Source organism: Chelmon rostratus, chromosome 20 (genome assembly GCF_017976325.1).
Source record: "Chelmon rostratus isolate fCheRos1 chromosome 20, fCheRos1.pri, whole genome shotgun sequence".
Lineage (NCBI taxonomy): Eukaryota > Metazoa > Chordata > Actinopteri > Chaetodontiformes > Chaetodontidae > Chelmon > Chelmon rostratus.
In genome coordinates this window covers 17,435,624-17,461,506 of record NC_055677.1, presented here as the reverse complement: position 1 = coordinate 17,461,506, position 25,883 = coordinate 17,435,624, and the positions used below count along the sequence as shown (strand labels likewise).

The following is a 25,883-nucleotide window of genomic DNA, read 5'->3' as shown; positions in this document are numbered from 1 at the left end:
CTTACATCTTTAATGAAGAAAGTGCGTTATCTGCAATGAAGGTGTTGATGAATATATTAGTTTGGAGTCGTCTTCTCGATGAAGTCGCTGGATGAAGTTTTCTCTGACCGTTGGAAGTTTTGTTTACCTTCAATATAGAATTGTTTTAAAAGACGCGCGTGTATACAAAACCTAGCAACCATGCCATAGCAACGCTCCGGGTACGTCTCCGCGCATGCGCTGATACATCTCAGCTGGACACTCAACCAACTGCCTCGTTATTTCAAAATGATCAATCACTGGTTATTAAGTCATTTAACAACATATGGCGTGGGGGTTTTGCCACAGATTAAACACAGTAATGGACTCATAAGTTGAACATGAACTATTAGTTGGTGAAAAATCATATCAATCAATAGTGCAAACACAACAGTGGATCACTGCATTCACTCCATAGGTATCATCCATGTAACCTATTAACAGCCAATTACTATAAACTTGGTAAAGGATAACACGTTTGCTACAGTGCTGCAGTGTTATAAGGCAGCATAAGTGGCATCAAACAGCAGAAAGAAAAGCTATTAATTAACCCCAAACTGTGATGAAGAGTAGTTGTACAAAGACATTAAACACCTGATCAATCATTTGTGCCATAATGCCACATAGTGATATTATTTTGATAGCTGTGACCAAAAAAGTTTTGAACACATTTATCACCAATCTGGCAGCTATTCTTGATGCCTTTGATGCCACAACATGACGATATGAGCACAAGTTTAAGTACAACAATTAAATAATTTGCCAAATGAGCCCACATCATGAGGAAGGTTATGAAGTTTATTAGAAATTCAAACAAAATCAGTACTGAATGCTGAATGAATCTTTGTGTGTACTTGTGTTTTGTGTGTATTGTGTGTGTGCGTGTGCGCATCTTCTTTCACAACAGGCCCAGTTTGTATTCCACCATCATGTGTGGCTCGCCCATCATTTCGCTCTGAGCTGGATCTGCATGGTAACAGGACACAGACGCAGAGTGGTGGTTAGATATCACATTCAGGCAGTTGTGTGAACGACTCTGTAAAAGCGAGGGGATGCGGTTCTCACCGTTCAGGATGTCCTCAAAGCCGATGGCCTCGTCGCTGCCTTGCAGCGTATCCAGAGCCAGGTTTGAACTCTGTAAGAACGGCAGACGCTGGATCTGGAAGGAGGAGGAACACATAAAGTGTTTGCTCTATTGCACATTAGATAAATATACATGTGTCGCAGCAGAATAAAAATATATATGCACAGGTGTCATACTTAAAGAAAATAAAAGAACGGAATATTGTACAAGACATTGCATGTATGTGATAGCAGGATGTTTAACAATGAGGTGAAAATGACTTAAAAATGAATAATAAACTTTAAACCGAGTAAAAAAGGAGAGAAGTGAAAGGAAGATGGTGATTAGGGCTCAGCATTTGGATTAGAAAGAAATGCAGTTACCTGTCTAGCTGCCCTGTACTCCATCTGCAATTTGAGTGGAGCATGAAGACCCTGGATGTTCCTGAGTGTAGAGAAATTGATCTTGTCCTTGTTCAGCTGGAACTGCACACCACACAAACATACAAAACTGTTCAGTACCACAGGGACAAAAACTATTATTTCTGTAATCACACTTTCACTTGATATTTTGTTGTCCACTCCAGACAAATAAAACAGGTCTATCTGTTGTGGAGTTAGCAGTAAAGACTGTAAGTCAACATGAAAGCAAAGGTATTTTTCTTTTATTGTAAAAATGTAAATTTTGACATATCACAGTAGGAAAGACACAGGGGTCATTACTTATGGCTGCATAATTACGTTAAGTTCACTGGGCTAACTTGTGTGGCTTCCTATGACACCAAAATGGAACAGAACCATTGTTAGTGTTGTGAGCTCCACGTGTGCTTTTCCTACACTGACATGTCAAAACATCAGCTTTTAAAAAGATCCACAGTTTGTGTTTTTTTTTCCAAATGGCTCATATTCACTCACAGATGTATGGCAAACATTAGTTATTAATCCTCTGCACAGGTTGAAAATGGGCAAATCTCTATAATGGGTCAGGGGACGTGCCATCAAGCACAATCCCTGCACAACCACACAGTCCAAAGAAAAGGTCGAATCTTGGTGAACTGTGTAGGAGCTCTAACATTTGGGCCATTTATTTTTCTCTTGCAATTAAGATTACTCACATTTTTTTCAGACAGCTCCAATGGGTGGCTTGGAAGGAGCTCATTCTTTACACTGGAAAAGCTGTGTGGCAAAAGAGGGAAAAAAAGAAGGTGAAAATCAGCATCATGTACATGCACAGGCCTGGAATTAAGTCATTCTTAAGCCATGGCCACTTTGGCCTTTGATAAATACAGATTTTTTGGGGCATCATGGCCAAAACCAATATTATGAAGAGAAAACTGTATCTGGTCAACAATCAGGAGTCAGTGTATTGAAAAACAGCTAAAACTGTAACCTGAATGTTTGCCTTTTCCACAGAATGCAGTCACAAAATTACTTAAAACACTTTTTTAAATGTTAAACATTAAACACACTGATAAGAAACTTCTCAAGGCAAGGCTACTAGTCTCTTCTTGTCACTAGACACAATACACGCAGAATTAAACAGCAATCATAACATCCCTGATGTGACAATTCCCTGTGTCGCATCAGGGAAAAAATAGGGTGACTCTATGTACATTCATAGTTAGCTAACACTATGCAGCAATATGCTTGTAAGCTTTAAAACATGAAGGTATTAATACTTACACCATACAGTGTTTTGCTGTTAATGCTCCTCACACAACTTTAATTGTTAGCTAATAGGTTAGCGACTAACGTTTTCAGAGTGGGAGTAATATGGTGCGACTGACGATGCCCACCTGATGACTGAGACACTGGGAAACATGAGTTTGTTTATTTGCTACATCAAATGTAGTTTTGACATTATATTATTCTATTATGAGCAGGACGGCCGTCCACCACATTGGCTGTTTGGCTGTGGTATAATTCCTGCCCTGCATGCATTTTGCTTTCAAGTGGTGGGACTATTAAAGCTATCATCAGAAACACCAACGGTGACAGCAGCTCCTCATGTTTTGACAAGTGTCCGTGTGAAATTAGCACCAAATATACATCGAACCTAAAAGTGTGTTTTTAATACGAGCCGTAACTGTTTGTGTGTAACTGTGGGTGGGTAATTGTACACATAGCATTAAGTTACACGACATTCACTGTATTTTGGCAGTATCTCACCCGCTACGAAGAGAGTCCTGCACTCCATAAGCTCCCTGGGGACATAAGCCGGCCACAGGTACGCTGTCTCTGAGTTGAGAGCGGAGTCCTCGAGTGTTCTGTAAAACACAAAAACGAACACTTATCAACATTCACAATTGCTGATATTTAGTTAGCACATCTCAGTTTGCAAGCACTAAAAGCTAAAATCGCTTCGCCAACACTCTAACAAGTATGTTAAGGAACCCTCTGGCTTAGCGCTAACTCGCATTAGCTCGAGTGACTAATCAAATTCACGACTACTGGATTTCAGAGGATAAACAAAAGAGAAAGGCACAAGGCGGCGAAATAAATATGCGGTTAACTACAGCGACAATGACATGGTAAACAGTATGGGCACGATAGGATTGATTATAATAAAAAAAATGTGAGAAAAGACTACAACCGTACCATTGTGATTCCGTTTCTTCCACTTTCCTTTCGATACTCTTTAATATCCGGTTGAGTCGCGTTTTCATGACGACACGTCCGGTATATGCCAGCGGTGTATCGGCTTTACAATGAAAAGGACATTGTAACATATATTCGTACACTATATGTGTAGTTGGTTTGTTTACAATCACTTTATAATGAACATCGCACCGTCCACCATGCCCAATCACAATCACAAGATAAATACGGACTATGGTTACTGTTATATCATAAGTACACTTCTACAGCTGTATGTGGGGGTATAGCTCAGTGGTAGAGCATTTGACTGCAGATCAAGAGGTCCCCGGTTCAAATCCGGGTGCCCCCTCTTTTCAAGCATATCATGTACTAATTTTGTCACAAAGCTAGTTAATTATACTGTATTCCTATACTTACAAAGCCATAAAAACAGAAGCATGCAAGTCAGCACAATTTCTGTATGTGGTCTCATATTGTGGAACTATTTTTGACAGTTACATTGTGAGAATTGTAGTTAATAATGCTGTAAATAACTAAACTGTTAAAAAAAACTATTGATTAAAAAATGTAATGCTGATTTCGGGTTTAAATGATTTTCCTATTTTAGCATGGACAGTTCACTATCGTTTTACTCAGAGCAAGCAACTCAATGATTTCCTTACATATTTGACAGCAGGCATTCAATACCAGTCACACTCATGGAAGGTTAAGGTCAAAATTACCATACATTTGCAGTACTTATTTGGGTTACAGCCATGCAAAAGATTCACATTTCACCTGTAGCCAATTGCTTTGTTTTTACATTTCAGTGTCAGATGACCACTAAAACCGGGACTAACTCACTAATACATAATGTTACTTCAAAATTCTACTTCAAAATGAAGCATCGTCCACTGATTACAAATAAAACAAACAGAAACAAAGGTGCAATATTAAGGTATTGAGACAGTTATTAGGAGTAATTTCCATACTGCAAACATACAGTTCATGTTGTTTTAGATGTCTGAAATATTGTGGTTATCCAGTGACCTTTTGGTCCTGACAGGAAGCTGAGTGGCTCAACCACAACAGACAAGATCACATCTAAGATACTTACAACATTTCATGACAAAAACCTTTTTGAAAACTACTTCTATATACATGATTGTATAAGCCAAGAATACATGCTGACGCCTTCACTTGAATCTATATATTTGGCGATTGTTTTACCTGACTCTCTTCGTCAGCCATGCAAGCAAACTAATGCGGATCAAACATGGGTGGATGTGAATGAACATCTGTCAGAGGAAAATGAGGACAAGATAAAAGAAAGGAGAAAAAAGGACAAAGTCATAGAGGGAGGAGGGAGAAAAACAGAACAAATGAGGACAGGTCAATGGCAAACTGTATGTAAACAAAGACATGGTCATTAATTGGTTTTATACTACAGTAGATGAGATATATGCTGATGGAAATTCAGCCTTGTTAGTTCTAAATTTAAACAGCAGATGGCAGTAGAGCATATACTGTACTATAGAGGCATAAAGAAGTAACAATGAGGAATATTTTAACCTTTTCTTGTCTCAGAGGAATGGCTGCAGGCCAAATGTGTGCACTCCTCCATGTAACTACACAAAAAGAGACACAGATTCAATTATTATTATCAAATTACAATTCTATTGAAAGGCAAGCATTAGAATATCACAGAATTCAAGGATCTTACTCCTCAAAGCTGAGAGTGTTGGTCCAGGCCAGGAGTTCATCCAGCTCCCATTCCAGTATCTCATTGTCTCCCTTCTCTTCAGTAGCCTCCATCACTTCCTGGACTGAATTCCCCCCCAGTGCCGCCACGTGTCGATTCGCTGGCTGACTCTGTAGACGACCCTGGTTATACCTGCATGTAAGGGAGAGAGAGGGCATACACAGGACTGCACACAACCCTGCCACAGAAGTGCATGTATAAATATAGGAAAATTGTTATTGTTTTTTAATATTTGCAGTGTATTAACAAAAAAAAAAATGCAAAAAGAATACGAATCCTGGAATTCACGTTTCTGGACATGCTTATTGTTTTAATAAATGCTATGACAGTCTAAAGTCAATTAAAGAGAGACTACGATGAAATATCACATCCAATCTGAACAGCTGAATTCAAAAACACATTCAAATACAATACAAATACACTCAAGGGTTTTGATAATATTATTGAGCCAGTTCAATGATTCTTCACAACGACTACTCCACTGTGTTTGAGCATCAACTAGCTTCATGTCTACCATGCATCATCATTACATTTAGGCACAAAACTAAGCATTTGTTTTTCTCAAAGAGTCTACAGGCATGTTAGCCTGAAAGTTAAGGAGACTGTGAAAGTCATCACAATTAATCCAGTACCGAAACAATCCATATAATAGTTGGTGAGATATTTCACTAAAAACTACCATTTTCACTTCATGGTGGCACCAGAGGAAAAGTCTGGGGATCAAAGTCACTAGCAATCATCCTCATTGTAATCCATGCAATTGTTGATTTAGATATTGAGATATTACAGACTGTCCAACACTACACAATCTGTACTGTTTAAAAATGTAGAAAAATATTCAGTTCAGTGCATGAAATAACATGACAACAGAAATTCATCTTGTAGAAAAACTCATGCATAGCTTTGTGACTGGAATTTCACAATAATACACACTGGACACAAACTAAGGCTGGCATTCACTGTTATCCTGTAATCATCACTTGAGGTAGGCCAGAGTGGCTGCTATACAACACAAGGCTAGTTTTAAGGGACAGACACATTTGTATGTGATGGGATGGTGACTGTTATGTCAAGCCTAAAACTCTAAAACTTACATCTGCTTCTGCCATTCAGTTTTCCCCTTTTTCCTCCACGTCTCTACATCCTGTTGCTGGTGCAACGTGGAATGATGAAAGTCCATTTTTACCTATTTCTATGGGCCCACCCATGGCAACCACCTGTTGTAGAGAGGTAGCACATAAACACAGACTTTGTAACATGTGCTGTTCCTGGCTAACAGTGGAATTTACATCTGACTTTGTTTTACATTAAATAAATGGTGTCTGAGATGTTTGAGCTTACACAATGTCCTAACCGTTCACCAAACTATTTGGCGTGATCAAGGAAAACAGCTGCCATAAAAGAGCGTTTATGTCTGTTGTAGCTGTTATCTCTCTCACACAGCGTAAAAAGTACACCTTGTATTGGTGGTGCATATTTGCATGAGTATTTAAACAAATACCAGGCAGAACAGTAAATGATCTCTGACACATTCTTCACCTCACAACAGTAGAGCCTCTAGTTGTTATTCTCCATACGCTGGTATCATCTTGATCGGTCCTCTTGAATAAGAGGCCAGCCATTGTTGGTCTGCCGGGCCACAGGGCTCTTAAGGCCTGGCTGGGTGTAGTCTTTTGGACTGTTGGCACACACATCCGCGATGGGTCGATGAGTGAAGATCTTGTAATAAATGTTGGGTGGAAAAGTGATCTGAAGACAAAGGTGTAAGTAAGATGTTAGCCAGTAAGTCTGCATTAACATACTCACACAGTTGTTGAGTGATTTACTACTATTGTGCTCACCCCTCCAAGTCGATATCTGATGAACACTCCTGCAGCAGCATCCAGCAACTCTGCCTGCCACAGGAAAATCATATGTTACCTGTTATTTTTTTTTTTGTTGTTGTTGTTTCTGTTTTATACAAAGTATGGTTTCTGTTACCTCTCTAGTGCATTGCTGAAAATGTCTAGTTTGATTTGAAATGATACACTGTGTCGTTTGGTGAAGACAAAATATTCAAATATAGGTCAATTTTTGAGCCAGAGAAAACAAAATATCAAGGGAAAAAACTGTTTTTGCAGAATACCTGTTTACACTCTACTGACCAAGTACAGGTTTTATTACCAAAAACTGTGTATGACCAGTGGGGAACCAAATTGTTTGAGCTGCGTATGAAAGAACAATTATATTTGGAGTGGTCTTCTGAAGTTGACATGCAATATTTTTCTTTTTGTAATATCTTATATGTTTACGGTGATAGGCCATTCAAGATTGCTGTCGATCAGGAAGTTGTTAATGACCACATCAACTCTCCTGTTGTGGCCCTGAGCTACACTTTCTCCTTGTTTTATGTCTTAAACATAAAATACCCAAAGGAGATGCCACTTACCCTGGAATTCATACAAAGGTAAGCAGCACATAATGTTTGAAATGTTGTTGTGTTGCTGTTTATTGAATTGGACACTGCTGAATCTTGCTTTCCTCAGGATGAAATATATTGTAAGTCACAGCATCTCTTATCAGTGAAATAGAAAGAGGAGTGCCTGTATTGAGCTGCAATGATTAAACAGTTATTAAATAAATTGTCAATTATTTTTATTTTTTAAATTAAGTCATTTAAGTTTCATTTGATTTTCAGTTGCACCCTTAGTCTGTATTGATTAAGTATTCATGCTGTCAGGATTTCTTACCCTGGGTATACTGTAATAAATATATACCACCAAAACCTAGTATTTTGTCCATCACTAGCCAATGAATCAAATGTTTAAGGGACAGTAAACCCCAAAATCAAAAATACACATTTTTCTATTTACCTGTTATGCTATTTATCCATCTGGATAGTTTTAGTGTAAGTTGCCGAGTTTTGCAGATATTGGTCATAGACATGTCTGCCTTTTCTTAAATATAATGGGGCTAAATGGCACTCTGTTTGTGGTGCTCACAAAGCTGAGCAGTTTCATGTAGGATCTATTTTCTCTTTATGATAGAATCTACCAGAAAGAAAGTTGTAAGTAAGAATGTAGTTTCTACATGTCACGCACAACAAGGTCTGTGTAATAACTTGAATGATATTGTCATGATTTCTGTAAAGAGACTTTTGATATTCTCAAATGTACTTGTTTGGTCCTCTGAGCACCACAAGCTGATTACCATTTAATTTTATAATATTGGGGAGAAGGCAGACGTCTCTCGCACTAAAGAAATTACAATACAGCGAGAGGAAAAAATATTTGTTATGTTTTTGATTTGGGGGTGCTTGTGTTTCACGCTTCCTACCTCATGTCTGGAACACTTACCAGAGTAAAGCTGCAATCACAACAATGAGAAAAAAAACTCTCACCTCATTCATTTCAATAATTGAAGGCACAAAATGATTTGGCTTCATGCTGTGAATAGCTTCAATCATGTAGTACATCCAATTGAATTTTGGCCAAAATCACGTGACTGACCAAATGAGTGGACAGTATACTATATTTAGAATATTTTCACCATTTTACCTCTACCATTTTGTTGAATAATGATACACGCTCTTTTTGTAGCAGTCTCAGGCTAGAGTTGTTCATGTATTACACATTGATATGAATAGGCAATCCAAGACTATTTACATAACTGTGAATCCAATTATTTACATAATTGTGAATTTGAAAAACTTAAGTACCTGCCTATTTTGCAACACACTCAATTAAAATTCCTTGCTGGTTGTCAAGTTGGTGGAAAGACCGTTCAAATCTTGAGTAAATTCAATACTGTAATGGAAAAATACAAAAATATACTCTAAAAGTGTTGGAGTATATGAGTATTTTTCCATCTGAACATGGTCTGTATGTTACTTTGTGATTCAGTTTAATTTATTTCATTACTGATGTAGCTAAAATACACTTTTACATTTTCTTAAGAGTTCTCCTGGGAATAAATCCTGAACGAGGATCCAAAGCTGAGAAAAAGGGAACGAAACAGCAACACATTCCTCCAAGTCTGCTGAAGTTCCTGTATGAACTGAACAACTTTGAAAATCCGTGGGGAATTTGAGCTTCTTTTCAAAGCTCAAAATGGAAGTTGTCGCACTGAACATGGAGACGAAAAATAAAACTGGAGGCTGTACTCGGTAGCACACAGAAAATGGCAATAATCGTTTGGTATTGATGGATGCCCTTAACCAAGATGCCTGACCGAGCTTCACTGATGTTCTCTGTACTCATCACACTGTACAATTTGCAGAAAAACACTTGTGCATCCTGAATGGTGTGGTCACTGAGTTCAGGACATTCGCCAAGCCCCTTAAGCAGATGGTTATGCTCTACAAATACATTCACAACACATTTTTCTTCATATGCCCAGCAGTGTACCAGGTTGAGTTGCTCCCTGTTAGAGCATGAAAACCTGGAAGCAGCTTCAGGACTTCTGCTTCTGGGATGTACTTCCTTCCCTTTGCTGTCCCCGCCTTCATCCAGATTTGTTGGCACAGCATCATGTGGAAGTACGCAATCAGCTGTAGCAACACGTCGGTGTCTCTTGCAGAAGCACCAATGCTCGCTGGTCTGCTTCTCATGCAGTGAAGAACAATTCTTGTGTCTGCTTCTTCATGTGAAGCTTCCAAGCTGCCAGCGCCAAGTGTTGGGTCAGAAGCTTCGACCCACTCATCATTGCTGGAGCCACCTGTCACATTGGACACAAGGTCGAGGGCCACACTTACAACTCTTGTCTGAGTATCAGCTTCCTCCCTGTCCAAGGTGATGTCTTATTCAGCATCTGGGCTTCCTTCCAACAGACAGTGGCCACCAAACATCAAGCGGATGAACAGAAAACCACTTTCAGGAACACGTGCTATCATTTCAGTGCTACATGTATCGTCTCCAGGAATTCTTCATCAGGAGACTAATATGCAGGGAATTTCCTTGGAACAAGCAACACATATCGGTTAGGTACAGCAATGAAGTCATATGAGTCCTGTGCATATACAAGTTTTTCTTTAAATGTAGCTCTCCTGCTTCTAAATGATGCAAATGCCAGGAGAACTTACTCTGTCACATTACGTTAGCTGTTTGTCAGTGGGTCAAAGTGGTTTGAAGAAAGAGCAAATTTCTGCATTGTCTCCAATTAAGGGTTGACATAGCCATTGTATATTGCATTGTATTTTTTCATATGACTAAGTCACAGAGTGTCCCACCATCATGGTTCGGATGCTACCAGACTCTAGACAAGCTCAGCTACACAACTGTGAAAGGATATCTCCACTGAGAGCATTTACAGTTTTTCTCAATAGCTTTGGTGCTTTTCTCACACCACTGTTAAAATTTGCACAGCAGTTCGTGCATTTCTCAAAACAATTAGTGCAAACTGCAAAACCTTGTGGATAACCTGCAAAAGCACATCACTTGCTAAAAATGGATAGTCCATCCCTCAAAAACAAGTATTTATGTCAATGAAACTGCCAGTGTCATCAAAATGAGAAGTCTTGACACCATTGTGTATGAACAAGATAGTCAAATGGCTTTGTCATATTTTTATTTTGACAGTTTATTCTGTCAGTGTTTTTTCCAATGCCATAAAAGGTCAGAACTCAGTGACAGTACCTGAAAACGCTCAAGACAGCGCTACACACTACTTGTACAACCATTGAAAACAGTAAAGTTACACATTGCTGTAGTTAGGGGAGTACGTTTTCACATTTACTGTATATGTGCTTTGTAATTCTACAGCATTGTGCAAAATAAAAATACACTGCAGTCACTTCTTTTGAACAAACATAAGAAACACCCTTTGCGTAGAGCTGTGCACAAATGTGAGCAATATAACAGTACATATTGTAACTGAACATAGCATCATTCTGGCACATCCAGACGTTCCTGTCTGTCTGGCCAAATAATTGTTAATTTAGTAGATATTTCCAGGAAAAAATGATAAAGGTATAATTTGCTTGACAGAAGTTGATAACTAGTTCAAACATTTTGTATGTAATGATTTAAGCAATAAAATGAAGACTATTAGTTTTATTGGGAATGACTATTCAGCAATGGTGACCATATTGTTTCAGTAAAAATTATATACAACTAGGACCCTTATTTCACTCCCCTCCGGCTTTTGCCAGATTGTTGCTCTCACTAGCCATGGTTTCTGGTTATTTAATTAAGCTGTGACTCACATTAGAACATGAGTTCAAGCGACTACCTTTTTTGGAAACACTTTCAAAAAATAATTTAATTACCTTGATATTCATGTTTTATTGATTTTGGAGTTTGTATGTATTGTATTCACGGAGCTTAAAAAAGTTACAAAACCATAAAATTAAGATTTCTTTTCGATTTATTTGAATGGTAATGAAATGTCCGAATGAAGTAGTCCACTTAGGTGCCATATTGGATGTGAACTGCTGTTGCGTCTCCTTCTTTTCCAATCTCAAAAGAAAGAATTTAAAACAGTTTTTTGTTTTTTATTTTGATTTCATTTTTATTTTGGATTTACGTTCATTATTTTCTTTTATGCCGAACTGAGTTTTTTTTTTTTAGAATTGATGAATTCTTTTCATTTGTACTCTTCACATCAGATTCTTCTTCAAAGCAGACTTAATCCAGATTTGTGGGAAATTCTGTCATGCAGTTTGGGGGCAGCCGTGGCCTAGAGGTTGGAGAAGCGGCTTGTGATCGGAGGGTTTGAATCCCCCACCGGACTGGCAGAAAAATTTGGGTGTGGTGGAGTATCCCCTCCCCCTCCATTAGCCGGCTGATGTGCTCTTGAGCAAGGCACTAAAGCCCCTTATACCCCCCCCGGGCGCCTGATGCGGCAGCCCACTGCTGTGTGTTTCACTGCATGTTACGTGTTTGTTTCAAACAGTGATGGGTGAAATGCAGAGAAGTAATTTCCCAGTTTGGAATCAATTGTCTGTCCTTGTCCTAGAATTCGATTTGAACAGCTGTTGCGTCTCCTCCTTTTCCTATTTCCAACCAAGGAAATTGGCAACTATGTCCCAGAAAGAAGGCTCCTCCTCTGCTTCGACATCCATCTCCTTACTGACTTCAGCCTCTTCCACGACTTCCGGGTCCTGAAACACATCAGGGGACTTGTCCTCTTGCTGGCACACCTGCTCCTTGAGCTCTTCTGTCTCTTGCACACTTTCTTTGTTGAGGACCTGGCGGGCCTCTTCCTCAGCCTTGAGCTTAGCGGCAAGCTCAATGTTTTTGGAGGTGTGTTCGTGGAGTTGGGCTTTCAGGTCTTCCAACTCGCTGAGGAGAGATTTCTCCCTCTCAGAGGCCTCTTGTGACACGAGTTTGGTCTCCTCCTCCATTTTCTGACGGAGGGCTTCCTGCTCACTCATCATATTGTCAACAAGCACCTTGTGCTCCGCCATCTTGTCAATATGAAGCCATACCTGTGTATCAAGTTCCTGTTCAAGGTTGGTATTCATCTGTTTTTCGGCCCTCAAGTCACTGGAAAACTTGGACTGGCTCTCTTTGTACGCCTCCTCCATATCATTGTATTCAGAGAGGAGCTTATTGTACGAGATAGCGAGCACTTGGAACTTGAGCCGTTGTGCTCTCTCCTTAGACGCCTGCAGTCCTTCCTGGAGCTTCATTGCAGCCCACATTCTTTGTATTTTCTCTTCTTGTTGGTTCATCTTGAGGCTCATCAAGTACGCATCACGATCCCTGGCTTTTGCGTGTTCTTGCAATCGATTTACGCGACCCCTCTCTCTGTGGAGCTGATTGGTCAAACCCTGAACCTGGACCCAGAGAATCTCGTTTTCATTGGCCTCTGATTCCAAGTTGTTGGTCAACCCAGTCATCTTCTGCTTCTGGGAGGAATTGTGTTCCTTTGCTACTTGGAGCTCAGTTTTCAGCTCCTCGACCTGCTTGACAAGAGCATCCATTTTTGTCTTGCCCACAAGGTAGTAAATCAGGCCCCTGGCCCAGTGGTAGGAGGCCAGGGCTGCATCCATCCAAGTCTGTCTAAAAGCCATTTGTCTGTCTTTCTCACACCAAATTATAACTTGTTGATAGTCTTCAAATAAAATGACTTTGTCTAAACACCTCTTGTATACATACACTTGCTCATGACAGCACACACAGAATGACATTATGCTTGCTTTGATGTGTGACATCATCAAGGCAAGATCACAGACATCAAAGCAATATTTACCTGTCACCCTTGGTTACTGTTGCCATGACAACAAAGTGACATGTCAGCACAGAGCATGTGCAGTAGAACAAGAATGGTGGATTTTTCAATCATGATTCTTAGTTTTTATTCAAACAATGTTTTGTCAATTTCACACAGAAGTAGACAACAGCAAAAACTTTTTTTTTCCAAAAAACAATGTCTTGGTTTGAAAACACCATTCGAGAGCATTTAATTTGAAATTAAAAACTAAACAAATTTATTTCTTTTTATTTTTTAAAAAAATCAAGTAGGTTACAAATAAAAATACTGAAGTCATGCAAATAATATTTGAGAAAAATAAGAACATGTTCTGCAAAATTCTCAGCTCAGCTGTTCATAATACTTCACAAAGTATCTTAAGAGTGAAGTTTTGCCCAAAAGACTTGGCCAATACCTTTGACATCATCCACAAAGTCTCGATGGAGCGTGAGGGGCGCAGTGTGAGCCTCCAGTTAAACCCCCCCCGAAAAAGAATTCCTTGCTAATATACAGCATGCCGACATTTATGCGCTCATGTTTCTCTCTCCCTTGACCCTTCTGCCCTCCACCAAGTTCATGTTAGGACCCACCTTTTTGACGCTGTGCAACCAACCAATAGGACATGTGTGTACATCATGTAATTCCTAAGAAGATTAACAGAGTGTAAATAATGTGACCAGTTCACTAATCAAACTCAATGCCAAACAGCCCCGACCCATTTGCCTCGACAGTGATATCTGAATATAAATCCAATGATAACCTGCTGAATTCAAAAGCTAATTTGAAGCATTAAACTCTCAACATTACACAAAGACTTCACCTGTGAACTGCATATTCACCTGTGCATCATAGGCTTTAAAAATGTCAGCCAAAGCATCTGCAGTCTTTCCAGTTTTGGAAGCTTTCTGTCTAAATACGGCCATCAAACAAGGAATATGGTGAGCCAGCTCAGCATAGAAGGTGTTAGGACAGTTCTGGTTTGTCTAAGGCTGTACTCGGTAGCCTTCTCACACAGATGTATGGAGAGAGGTACCAGGAGCACACACACACACACACACACACACACACACACAGAGAGAGAGAGAGAGAGAGAGAGAGAGCCCTGCCTCTGAACAACCCAACTTAATAACATTAAATGTTCTGTTAAAGGAAATGGCAATAATCGTTTGGTATTGATGGAGGCAATCATCTTTTTTTCCCATGTATTGTTTTTTTTTTTTTTTTTTTTTCCCATGTATTTGAAAATGGTTTCAAATGTTGAAAGTTTCACTTGTTTCAAAGATTTAAATTAGGGCTGCAACTAATGGTTATTTTCATTGTTGATAATGTTGTTTATTTTCTAAAATGATCAATTAGTTGTTTGGTCTATGAAATGTCTGAAAATTGTGAAAATTTAAATGTAGTGTTTCTATGACAACCCAAAGATATTCAGTGGACTGTCATAGAGTAAAGAAACTAGAAACTACATTTTAGAAACTGAGACTTTGACTTTTTTCTTTCTTAAAAAATTACTTAAAGCAATTATTAGATCATCGAAAAGGTTGGCAGTTAATTTCATTGTTGACAACTAATAGATTATTTGTTGCAGCTTTATTTAAAAATGTATTGTGATTGTGATTTTGGCCGATGTGCAGTGAAGTGACAGCATCAAGATGCCTTTTCTTATTGTGATGGTCCACTGGTAGATGCAAACATAAAATACAGTGCTATTTGAAATGCACACATTCACGTCATCTCGACCTGCCATATCAGCAGAATTTCATTTTAAAGCCTTTACCGGCTAATACAGATGATGTATTATAATGTATCCCTGATATGAACATTGTTTAATGAATTGTTGTCATGTCAGCGTTTTAGCCAGTGTTTTTAATTGTTAAAAGCACACAATGCGATTGAATGTACTTGACTTTTAAGGAAATGTTTACATATGGAAAAACTCAATTAATGCACTTTTATGCAACAATGTTTCCAAAAGGAAAAAAGTTCTTTAAGGAAAAAATAAACACGCTCGGTTTGCTTGTATTGTGGTGGATTTGTTTGTCCATGTCGTTGTATTAGCTGCATAACATTTTATTCATCACTTTAGAACACTGCACTGGTCTGGTGATGGACACCAGTCATTACTGAATTTCAGCATTGTTTTCAAGTGGAAGAAAACGTAGTTCACTAAGTGGCTATACAGAATTTTACATTCCAGCTTTGAAGAAATCGCCCATGTTACAGATTTGATTTTTAAAATTTTCAGTGGTGAAGAAATGCTCAACAAATGCTTTAATCTGACAGAATTTTCTGTTTTATTATTAACAGAAGTGTCCGTGAACGTCCCAGAGAACATACTGCAAATCAACGGAATTTTCCATTAGAAGGTAAAAGGAAGTGTCCGTAAATTTAACGGAAAATGTACTGGTAATTTTCTGCCAGGACATTATCCGTTATTTACAGAATTTTTTCTTACAATGTAGTTCAATATGATTTCCAAAAACACTGATACATCTACCTGCAGACACAATATAAAGTTAGATTAAATTTTGTGTCACTGCAGCAGAACTACAAGACTAGTGCAAACATAAATAAATTTGAAAGACTTTTTGGAAAAATTAGGCTAATCAGGAACATTTATAGAAAAATGGAGTAAGAAAAACACTGAAATCAAAATGAAATGTAACTCCAAGACTTGGTCACACAACGTGAGGAGTCAAAGAACAAATAATTCTGACAAATAAACAAAATTAAATTAAACCCAACAACTGTATTTGACTTTATGGAATTAGGTGGTGGCTAAAGTGTCCTGTTTGTGTGGATAGCATTGTTAACAGCCTGAAATAAAGTTATTGGACTTGTAGCAGAAAAACCAAAGTGCAGGTTAATGACAGCATCTGTGTGATTGGCTGTATGGACATATTAGAGGAGAGGTCACAGCCTTTAAACTGAAACACATGCACACTGCGTAGGTTAAGGAATTCAAAAAGAATGGAAGGTGCAAAAAAGCAAATGGTGGAAACAGAGTCTTCATACTTCAGCTCAGTGGTTGCAACAGGTGTGTCGTCCCAAGGTAGGCTGTATATCATCACATCAACAAGCTGAGCAAGCTGAGAAGATGAAGATGTCAGCAAAGAGTTGCTTTTCAGCCAGAAGTCCAGGAGATTTAAGATGCCAGAGGTGTTGGCATATGACACCAACTTCCACACTACAGAAACAATACATGTATAATAATAATAACAATAAACTTTATTTATATAGCACCATTCATAGCAATGTTACAAAGTGTTTTACAAAATCAAACTCAAAATAAAACCAGATGAGGCAGAAATGTATCAAACATTTCAGAAAGCTTCCACAAAAAGAAAAGTTTGAAGATGAGATTTAAAAAAATCCAGAGAGTTCAGGAGGCAGAGAGTTTCATCATGTGAGGGTCTGATAGCAACAGCCCATCACCCTCAGCAGATCAGAAATGGGCTTTGGGACTGGACCGTTTTAGACCTTAAATGTAAGCAATACATTTTTTAAACCATTTCGAAGTCTATCGGGGAGTAGAGATAAGCAGAGAGGTCATGTGATCATGCCTCTTTGTTGCTGTAAAGAATTGAGCAGCGGTGCTTTGTGGAGCCTGCAGATGGTGGAGGGAGCCCTGGCTGATCCCCGAGTAAAGTGGGTAGCCGAGGTCACTTTCTTGAAAAATGTGTCAAATTGACTGAACTTGCTTTATCAAGTTATCAGTTGAAAAAAGAAAGAAAAGAAAAATGGTGGGAGTGAAGCTCTGTGAGCTACAGATAAAAAATACTTGCTTCTGCATTTGACTCTTTAAACTAATGGCAAGGTTGAAGCATAGATATAAACAACTTGTTATATCCTGGACATATGCCATGCTTTAAGTCGGACTAAAGGAGGCATGTCCAGACTATTCCATAAAGGGCAGTGTGGCTGCAGGTTATTTTCTCAACCAGTCAAGAGGTCACCTAACTATCAGCTGAAGACAGAGATCAGCTGATTAAATGAGTCCAGCCTGGTGTGCTGTGGTTGGAATAAAAACCTGCAGTCACTCGGTCCTTCGTGGTATCAGTTTGGACATGACTTCATGGAATAGTTTGGACTCTAGCATAGACACATTTTGCTCTCAATGAGAGAACTACAGCTGCCGGCGGAGGGATTCTATGCACCTGCAAAGGCCATCCAGTTGGCGGAGTAATACATACCATAAATATTATAGAGTTAACTTTGTACATCGTGCTTACTAATGAGTTTTGATAGAAAGCTAGAAACGTTTTGATAGAAAATATATGTATAAGAGGGTGGGTTCATTTGAATGTGGTGCAATATTTGTCTTTAATTAATGAGCTACTTAAGTTCTTCATGGAACTTCGACATGAAGTTTGCTATCTTCAGCTGACATTAGCAACGTTAGCTGGTTTGCTAGCTACACAGTCGAGGGCAAAGAGAGCACACTGCGGTAGCTTCAACTACACTTTGGGGGAAGGGTCTGACGGTCAGCGCTGGGACACAGTGGGGGGAAGAGGCAGAGGGTACAGCTCCACTTGATTTATTGTGAAATAGCCCAACGTTTCTTTTCATTATGATGGTTTCATTTAATTTATTTTTCAAACCTCACGTTGCATTACACTACTTTATCTTAATAAACTAATTTCACATGCTTTAATACAGCCACATTTAGCAGCTTACCATGACCAAAACATGTCGTTATGATGCATACACACTCAAAGGGAAAAGAATACAATACATTATCTCATGACTTTCTCTGTAATAAAGTCTAATCTCAGAAAGCTGCCAGCTAACGCTAGCTCGTAAACTATTTCATTAGTGTACCTGGCGATGTCTTGCGTTCCAGTGTAGCTACAACGACATTTTGTTTTTCAAAACAAAGGCGATTGTTGACAGTCACATTAAATACGTCTACATTACCGACTACAAAAAGAAACACAATTTGTGATTTTTATGTAAAAGCTCCTTTCTATAATCTCACTGTCTGAGCAACATACTAAAAGTGTATGCTTTTATTTTGAAATAAAAGTTATCAGGTAGTAGATTCAGACACTTACCCATGTTGGTACAAACCACTGCCAAACAGCAAGTTAATTATATTGGGATTGTTTAGTTAAAAACAATTGATCTATCAGCGTGAGATGAGCACAGACCTGATTCATATTCAATACACGTCAAGGTGAATGAAAAGACATTTTTACCTGTTGGTCACTAGATGGAGCTCTTTAACAAGAAGCTTTTCTTTGGCTTCCCAGCCCTCACACATTGCACATCACTGTTAGGCTTGCTCATCCATGCACCACACACCTCAAATTACTAAGGATTGTTTCAAGCCTGTAATGACTAATGATCTTTCCTCCAAACCTCCTGACTTGAACAGCAGAGCCCTCCGTGCCCCAATCCACTTTCTCAATTAGCCTTTCAGACAGCCTTATTCAGTGTCATCACCAGGATGTGACCGATCTCTCTCTGGGTATAAGCAACTGCTGCAAACCTGTTGATGCGGTTTAAGTGATTTTATGTGCCTGACTGTAGCAAAACGCTTCCTGGAAACCTGAGAGTCTCAGAAAGAAACCAAAAAAGCACATGTGAACACACATGCACACACGTATACTGTAGCCTAAAGCCTGTACACATATACTGTAATGTGGTTTTGTGTTCTGTATTTTTAACTTAAGCAATTACAATAAGTTTTAATGGCAGTGAAACTTAATTTACAATTATTTACACACAAGATCATTTCTCATAGCACCAGTCCCTCTTAAGGACAAACCACTCCAGATTTGTAGTTATAGGCAATATAAAGTCAATATTATATTTAGCTACAAAGTATTCAACTGTACATTTCTGTGCCTGGCAAGTAACCCAAGTGATAGACCTGTTTGCCCTCCATATGGTGTTCATAACCAAAGCAGTTGCTAATATGACTTTCTAACTAGCCAGACGTCCATTATGCAAATATATACATATATATTAAAATATATAATTAAATATATTATACACAGAATGCATTTCCTCACCAAAGCCTGTGGGCATGTAACAGAACTCAAGTCCTGTTCATTCAAAGCATTTCAGTCTGTTTATTTTCTCCAGTGGGTGTGCTGTCGGAGAAAAGAGCTTTGATCAGACCCAGTTACCCACAATAAAGTGCAATACAGAGTGTTTGTGATACAACTCAAATTTACAGAAGAGTGTGTGAAATTAGATTGGTCTCCTCTTAATACAGGCAACATTTATGGCCTGCGTGATTATGACAAAACACAACCGTCCTAATTTGTTAATAGCTTAGTCTTTTAATTAATTTGTACTTTGGCTGCCAAGAGCAACCGCAAGCCAGATGACAAACTTCTAGCACTGAAAGTGTGCAAAGGGTTTGATGAAAAGAACTACACTCCATCCTGTCACTGTCACACCCGCTAAACAGAAGAGAGGAAAATGTGATGCATCCTTGCACAATAACACACAAGGACACACTATATATTCACACCAAATGGATGTTCCCATTTTCATGTCAGCCCTGCATGTTAACTAGGTGTGCCAAATTTAGACAGCCTGTGTGTCACTGCATGATTTCTCTCCTTCTCATCAGCCACTTACTGTAGCTGCGTTATTTCCTCGTTTCGTGTCTAGCTATGGGTATATCTGTACTGGTGTAAATTGCTTTTACCGCAGCACCCAGAGGAGATGGCAGCCATGCTGATGGTGTCTCTTAAATGAAAAGGCTTTCTTTCCAGACCCTCATGGATATGGGAGCAACACAAATAGACCATCAGTCTCTTTCCGGTGTTCACACAGAACTGAAGCCTGTCACAGATATTACAGTATTTGCATCATGACATTAGCTTCAACAGTCTAGTGGCCAGAGCAGTCCTCTGGGCAGTTTGCTCTTTCCACAGGGCAACTTGTTCCTCTCATGAAGAGGAGGGGGGGGTAGTTCATACTTTAAACAGTAGGGGACAGTATAAGACTAATGCACATGTTGCAAAAACTAATTTAGATCATATAGATTACAACACAATGCTTCGTACTGGTAAAATGTGATTGGATAATACAATCCATGACACACCCATTCAATGTGGCAGTATCCATCCATTCAGCTATCGTACAATTCATATTTTCTATCTCTATCTATTTTCAGCAATTTACCTAATTTTTCCCCAGGTCATGGCATGAACATGTGCCATAATCCTGATTGTTTGTGGATATGAGCGTGCATTTTAACTCACCATAGCAGGTGTAAAATTAACAGATTTTTCCGAAATCTTTATGAGTCAATTTATTTTCTGTAGTTGGTTTCTATAGGTTGGTATGTTGTATTTTTACACCGCTGATTATCTACGTCAATGATAAACCCAAAAAGTAAGAACCACAGCGGCGCTGTACTAGGGGACCACATTAATGCTTTTAAATCAGACCTTCTATTCACACATGATGAGTACAGTAGCATTGCTTTGATCTGGCTGGAGTGAACATGGTAGTGTTAATGAATGAGGACGCCAGTGCAAGGAGAGCTTATAAAACAAATCGTATTACAAAGACGGGACCCGTGATTAACAATCTGGGGTACGTGTAGTCTGTCCTAGGACTTACTTACGCAGGTTCAGGGGGTATGTGGAGAGATAGTGCAGACATTCTGCTTATCTGAAACTGTATCAATTAAGCTGTGCTAAAAATCATATCCACGCTTGTATTAAGGAGAAAACTGTGTTTGTGTGAGGGTAATATTTAACATAATAATCATGAAAATAACCATGGTCTAGGGATAGAGGGTGGCGTATGATGTACAAATTATAGATTATAGATCATAGATACTTGAGATGATAGTATGTGTAGAAGCCAGTCTATAGTGGCCTTTATTAAGTTCAGTTTTTACAGTGAATTTTAGTTACACTAAATTTAAGCAAACAGTAAATTATGAATACATTATGTTATAAATATTAAGAAAAGAAAACCATTAATTTATCTTAGTGACGTTTGGATATGGGTGGAGTACCTGTATCTGGCCTGATGCACAGGTGTGTGGGTTTGAGCCCTTTGTTTTGAGAGGGTGAGCAGGAGCGTCACGGCAGATGTTTTTTGACCGTATGATCTCGGATTTTGAATCATGCCCTTTGAGTTTTGTTATCTTGGATTTGCTTAAATTATGGACATTGTGGAACAATAAAAGGACACTAACATCAGATCTGTGAGTACTTTCAATCGTTTTATATTTTGGACTGTGGATACGCGTCAAAACCAATAGACTGCTCCTATCACCCAAGTGGCAACTCTTAATTTTATCTTCCTTGAAAATCGTCACTACAGTATGAATGCAAGCTTGACCAGACCTACTTCAAAATGAAAAAGGAATAATAATAATAATAATAATAATAATAATAATAATGCAAAGCCCTTAATGACAAGGGCTTTGTATGCAAGAAGAAGGACTTTGAAATCAGTTTTGAAGAAAGTCAGTGCAGAGCCACTAAAACTGGACTAATCTGCTGTCTCCTCCTGGTTCTGAGCCGCAGAGTTTTGAATGAGCTGAAGTCCCTCATTGTTTTTTTTTTCAGGCCAGTAAACTGTGTTACAGTAATCGAGACATCTTGAAATAAAGGCATGTATCTGTTTTTCAGCATTTTTAGCTGTTTCTAAGGTGGAAAGATCTAGTTTTTGTCCCCTTGTTGTTGAAGGACTGGCGATTTTAAGGGTTTGATTAGGCTAATGACGAAATATCACGAGTGCACACCTCCCCATGAATAGGTTCAGGCAGAAACAAGCAATTTATTGCTCTTGCATGTTGTGTGCACTCACCTCACATTTTATTCTGCCTTTCTGCATGGCCAGAACCTGCGACTTCTGATCACACCACACAGAAGAATTGATCGCCAACAACGTGACTGCTAAACGCTGAATGTTGACTAAAGGAGAGAAAGTCAGTGCTAGTTTGTGCAATTGTATTAGGAGCAGGAAGTTAGAAGAAGAAAATAATAACCTGCAGCTGCAGTTGGCTGGAAGATGCTGACAATATGGTCTGTCCGTTCTGCAGTGAAGTTTAGTTTTATATGCAGTCAAGACTAAAGTTTTAGCAGCTGTTTTTTAGGGACTTTTTTCTGATCTGCCACATTTATGTATGCACAATGATGATTTTTCTTGCACTGTTTGTAAAAACTCTGGATGTCAGCCAGTGTCACCATGACAACATCCATCATTTCACTCAATAGAAATTACGTTTTGCTCTTATTAACTGTACTAAGAAGACAAAAGTATGTATGGAATTAAGATATCTTCATACTTTAAACCTGCAAAAACTTTTCAGTTTCACTGTTTAGTTTTTTTTTACCACTTTGAAGCAGCAGAAACAAGCTGTGAACACACCTTTTCAGTTTATATGCACAACTTATTACCATGCAGTTGCCCTTTTACGCATCGAGATGATACAGAGCGATGTAGACATTGTGTCCACCTGAAGTCCACTGTTCACTCTCTTTTACCTCCGGAGGAAAAATCTGACTGTTCGCTGCTACACGCTGTGCTATGATCACCAGATTGTTGCTAACCTTGTCTGTCAGCCATTTGTTGCTGGGCAGATTTTCACTCAAAGCAGCTGCTGCTGCAGCTGAAAATAACGCTGATGAGAGAACCGAAACAATAAGCTGAAAGATGCCATAAAGCTCTACAGAGCTGCAGACTCAGGAGATAATTCTCTGTGGGTTTGTCAATGTGAGCAGCATTTTTCACATACAAGTAGTGATGTAATCCACTGTTAATATAAAAATATTGATTATAGCAGCTTTAAAGAATGCCTTACATCCCAGTCCCACTAAATCATTTCCATATTTGTCTACTTCCCTATTTTTTGTCTTTTACTTTTGAGAAAAGCATCAAATAATGACTGCGAAACATTTTCAGCAAAACAGTATGTAGTTATTTTCTTTAGGAGGAAAGGTTTATAATGTGACATGCTATTTCTAAAATCAAAACTAGTTTTGCTTGCTGCTTTAGATTTTTACAGAAAAGAAAATTACAGTTTTAGACAAGACAATAAAAACAGTGTCCAGAATGATTCCAGACATACAAATCATCTTATTTGGTGGGATGTTTCGCTCTGAACAGTGCAGAGGCCAAGGCACACATGTAATTTCAAACGTTCACATGTAATGCGATGATTTTCAAACATTTATTAATTATGTCTGAGCTTGAACGCTGTACATCAACCTACACACCTATTAAGAAACATGCAGGTGCTCACAAAGGCTGATAGACTGGACCTCTCTCTCTCATGCACACATACACACACACACACACACACACACACACACACACACACACACACTCACACTCTAATAAGTCATTGTGGAGATCTGATTGATTTTTATTTGTTCTTGACCTTGAAACTTGGCTGCAACAAATGTTATGACCCGTAGAAAAATTGCGTCTCTGCTGCGTGTTGAACACACTTCATCATTTCCACCCAGCGATGAATCAGCTCATGTCAGACTTGGTTAGTCCCGATCTTGTACTTATCAGTAGGCTAAGATCATATTCAAATTTTTGTTTTACTTAAAAAATGTTTCCATTTGACATCATCATTCAGTGAACCCAAAAGACACAAGGTCTGTGTTTGCTGGGAGCTGCTCCAGTGGCAGACTGTACATCAAACTGTACTGACGGTTCAGGTGCATCAGACTCACAGAGAATAAAGCCATGTACTTTGTCAGAGCACTCCAACACATACACACTTAAATCAATACGCGGGACAATAGACAAAGCTCCTTCCAATAAAACGAATAATAGACTCAGGAGGGGCGGAGGTGGAGGACATACAGTAGAATAGGCGAGCTCATACTTTCTTCCTCTCTTCCTCACAGACTCTATTGTTTGCTCATTCTATCTTGTGAGTTCTCTTCATCTTTATCTTTCATGCTGCCTCAGTTTGCTCATATTCTCGTTTTCCATCTGTGTCTTTACTGTCCCGACTTCCTCATCATCTGAACGTAACAGCCCTGTGGTTGGAGGCAACATGCAGCTCTCTTTCATCCTGATGGAGAGCTTCCATTAATGACGCTGTTTTCCTTTAATGACACATCTTGGGTTGAATGGACTAATTTACCTTTTCTTTTCCCTTCTTCACTTTCAAGTAATATGCAACCAGCAGCCCCTCTCACAGCCTGTCAGTCTTTACCTACTGTATGTACACTTCCTCCATCTGTCTGTTTGCTCTCTGTTATCTGTCTTCTTTGCCTGTTATCCAGCTCACTGTCTGCCTGTTTCTCTTCTCTCGGTCTCTCTCTGACTCGCCTGGTTACCCTGTCATTGGGGTTTTCATAGCAGCTTTGTTTCCATTTACCGAAAAGGAAAACGTGCCAATTGTCTTCTGATATCTGCAAGTCAAGATGCTGGAAGGTGGTTAAAACCACCAAAAAAACTCTTCATAAAAGATCAAATATATGCAGAAGTGCTTGCATTCACAAAAGAAGAAAAAATTAGACACCTTATTTCGTAATTGTGATTTATTGTCTCGTAATTGCAGGGAAAGAATTCCTAATTACCTGAAAAGATGGAAAAAATGGAGAGGCAACTGCCCTGATTGCTCAGTTTCTGCAACCTATTTGCCTTTTATTTCTTTTCTTTTTTAACATCAGAGAATGTAATGATAATTTGGTAAGAAATTATCAAATGTATTTGCAGTGTGAGTCATCACTGTATATTACCTTGGCTAAATATTTCTACATTCTGGTACACACAAACTGGCATTATATTTAAAGCTAGATCTGCTTATTTTTAAAGTTTCTTCACAGATTGACATATATATGACAGAAATACAGGCCGCCTACCGTGCACACTATATACCAGTGCACGGGGACAGACAACTCAAGGATGTCCATCCTTGAAAACCTGTGAAAGAAAATGAGCACAGCAACAGCAAGCTGTGTTGAGAAATCTGAACAGGAGCCTTGGTCTGTAAGAAAACCCTGTGAAGACTTCAGGAACAAAGTGAGCCGGGGTGGATCCATGAGAATGAGAAACGCTGTGGTGCAGATGCAGGTTGTGTGGCCAAGAGATGTATATGCTGCTTTTTGGACAGAATGTTTGGATTGTGCTTCAGAGGGGGCAGAAATGAAAGAGACATCCCTGTCACCAAAATGGCAGGTGGAACAATAGAAGGATGTGGGAAGTATATTGTCCAAGACATTTCTGGACCATTCCACTGCGCCTTGCCCCAGCATTTACCACATGATATCTGGAGAACATGCTGTGTCTACTGATTTATTTGCTGTATCCGAGCCAGTGAGAGATCAAGTAGCCGGTGTTT

The 25,883-nt window shown here is 39.0% G+C and overlaps 1 protein-coding gene and 1 non-coding gene across 2 annotated transcripts; one reads left to right on the top strand and one right to left on the bottom strand.

Moving 5' to 3' along the window:
- Positions 1-802: 802 nt before the first annotated feature.
- LOC121624291 (proteasome maturation protein) lies at positions 803-3,880 on the bottom strand. The gene is made up of 7 exons (XM_041961945.1): positions 3,864-3,880; positions 3,679-3,781; positions 3,250-3,347; positions 2,196-2,256; positions 1,465-1,566; positions 1,084-1,177; positions 803-984 (listed from the first exon to the last, which is right to left on the bottom strand). The coding sequence occupies exons 1-7, from the start codon at positions 3,878-3,880 to the stop codon at positions 917-919; spliced, it is 543 nt and encodes a 180-aa protein (XP_041817879.1). The 3' UTR covers positions 803-916.
- Positions 3,881-3,955: 75 nt separating this feature from the next.
- trnac-gca lies at positions 3,956-4,027 on the top strand. Its single transcript has one exon. It is a non-coding gene; the product is annotated as a tRNA-Cys (tRNA).
- The last annotated feature ends 21,856 nt before the right edge of the window (positions 4,028-25,883 follow it).

What these genes read in the sequence shown, in the direction of transcription:
- LOC121624291 (XM_041961945.1), bottom strand. An exon ending in GAAGAAACGGAATCACAATG is followed by an intron (nt 3,348 to 3,678) that starts GTACGGTTGTAG and finishes TGTGTTTTACAG; the next exon opens with AACACTCGAGGACTCCGCTC. An exon ending in CTTTGAGGACATCCTGAACG is followed by an intron (nt 985 to 1,083) that starts GTGAGAACCGCA and finishes GTTACCATGCAG; the next exon opens with ATCCAGCTCAGAGCGAAATG.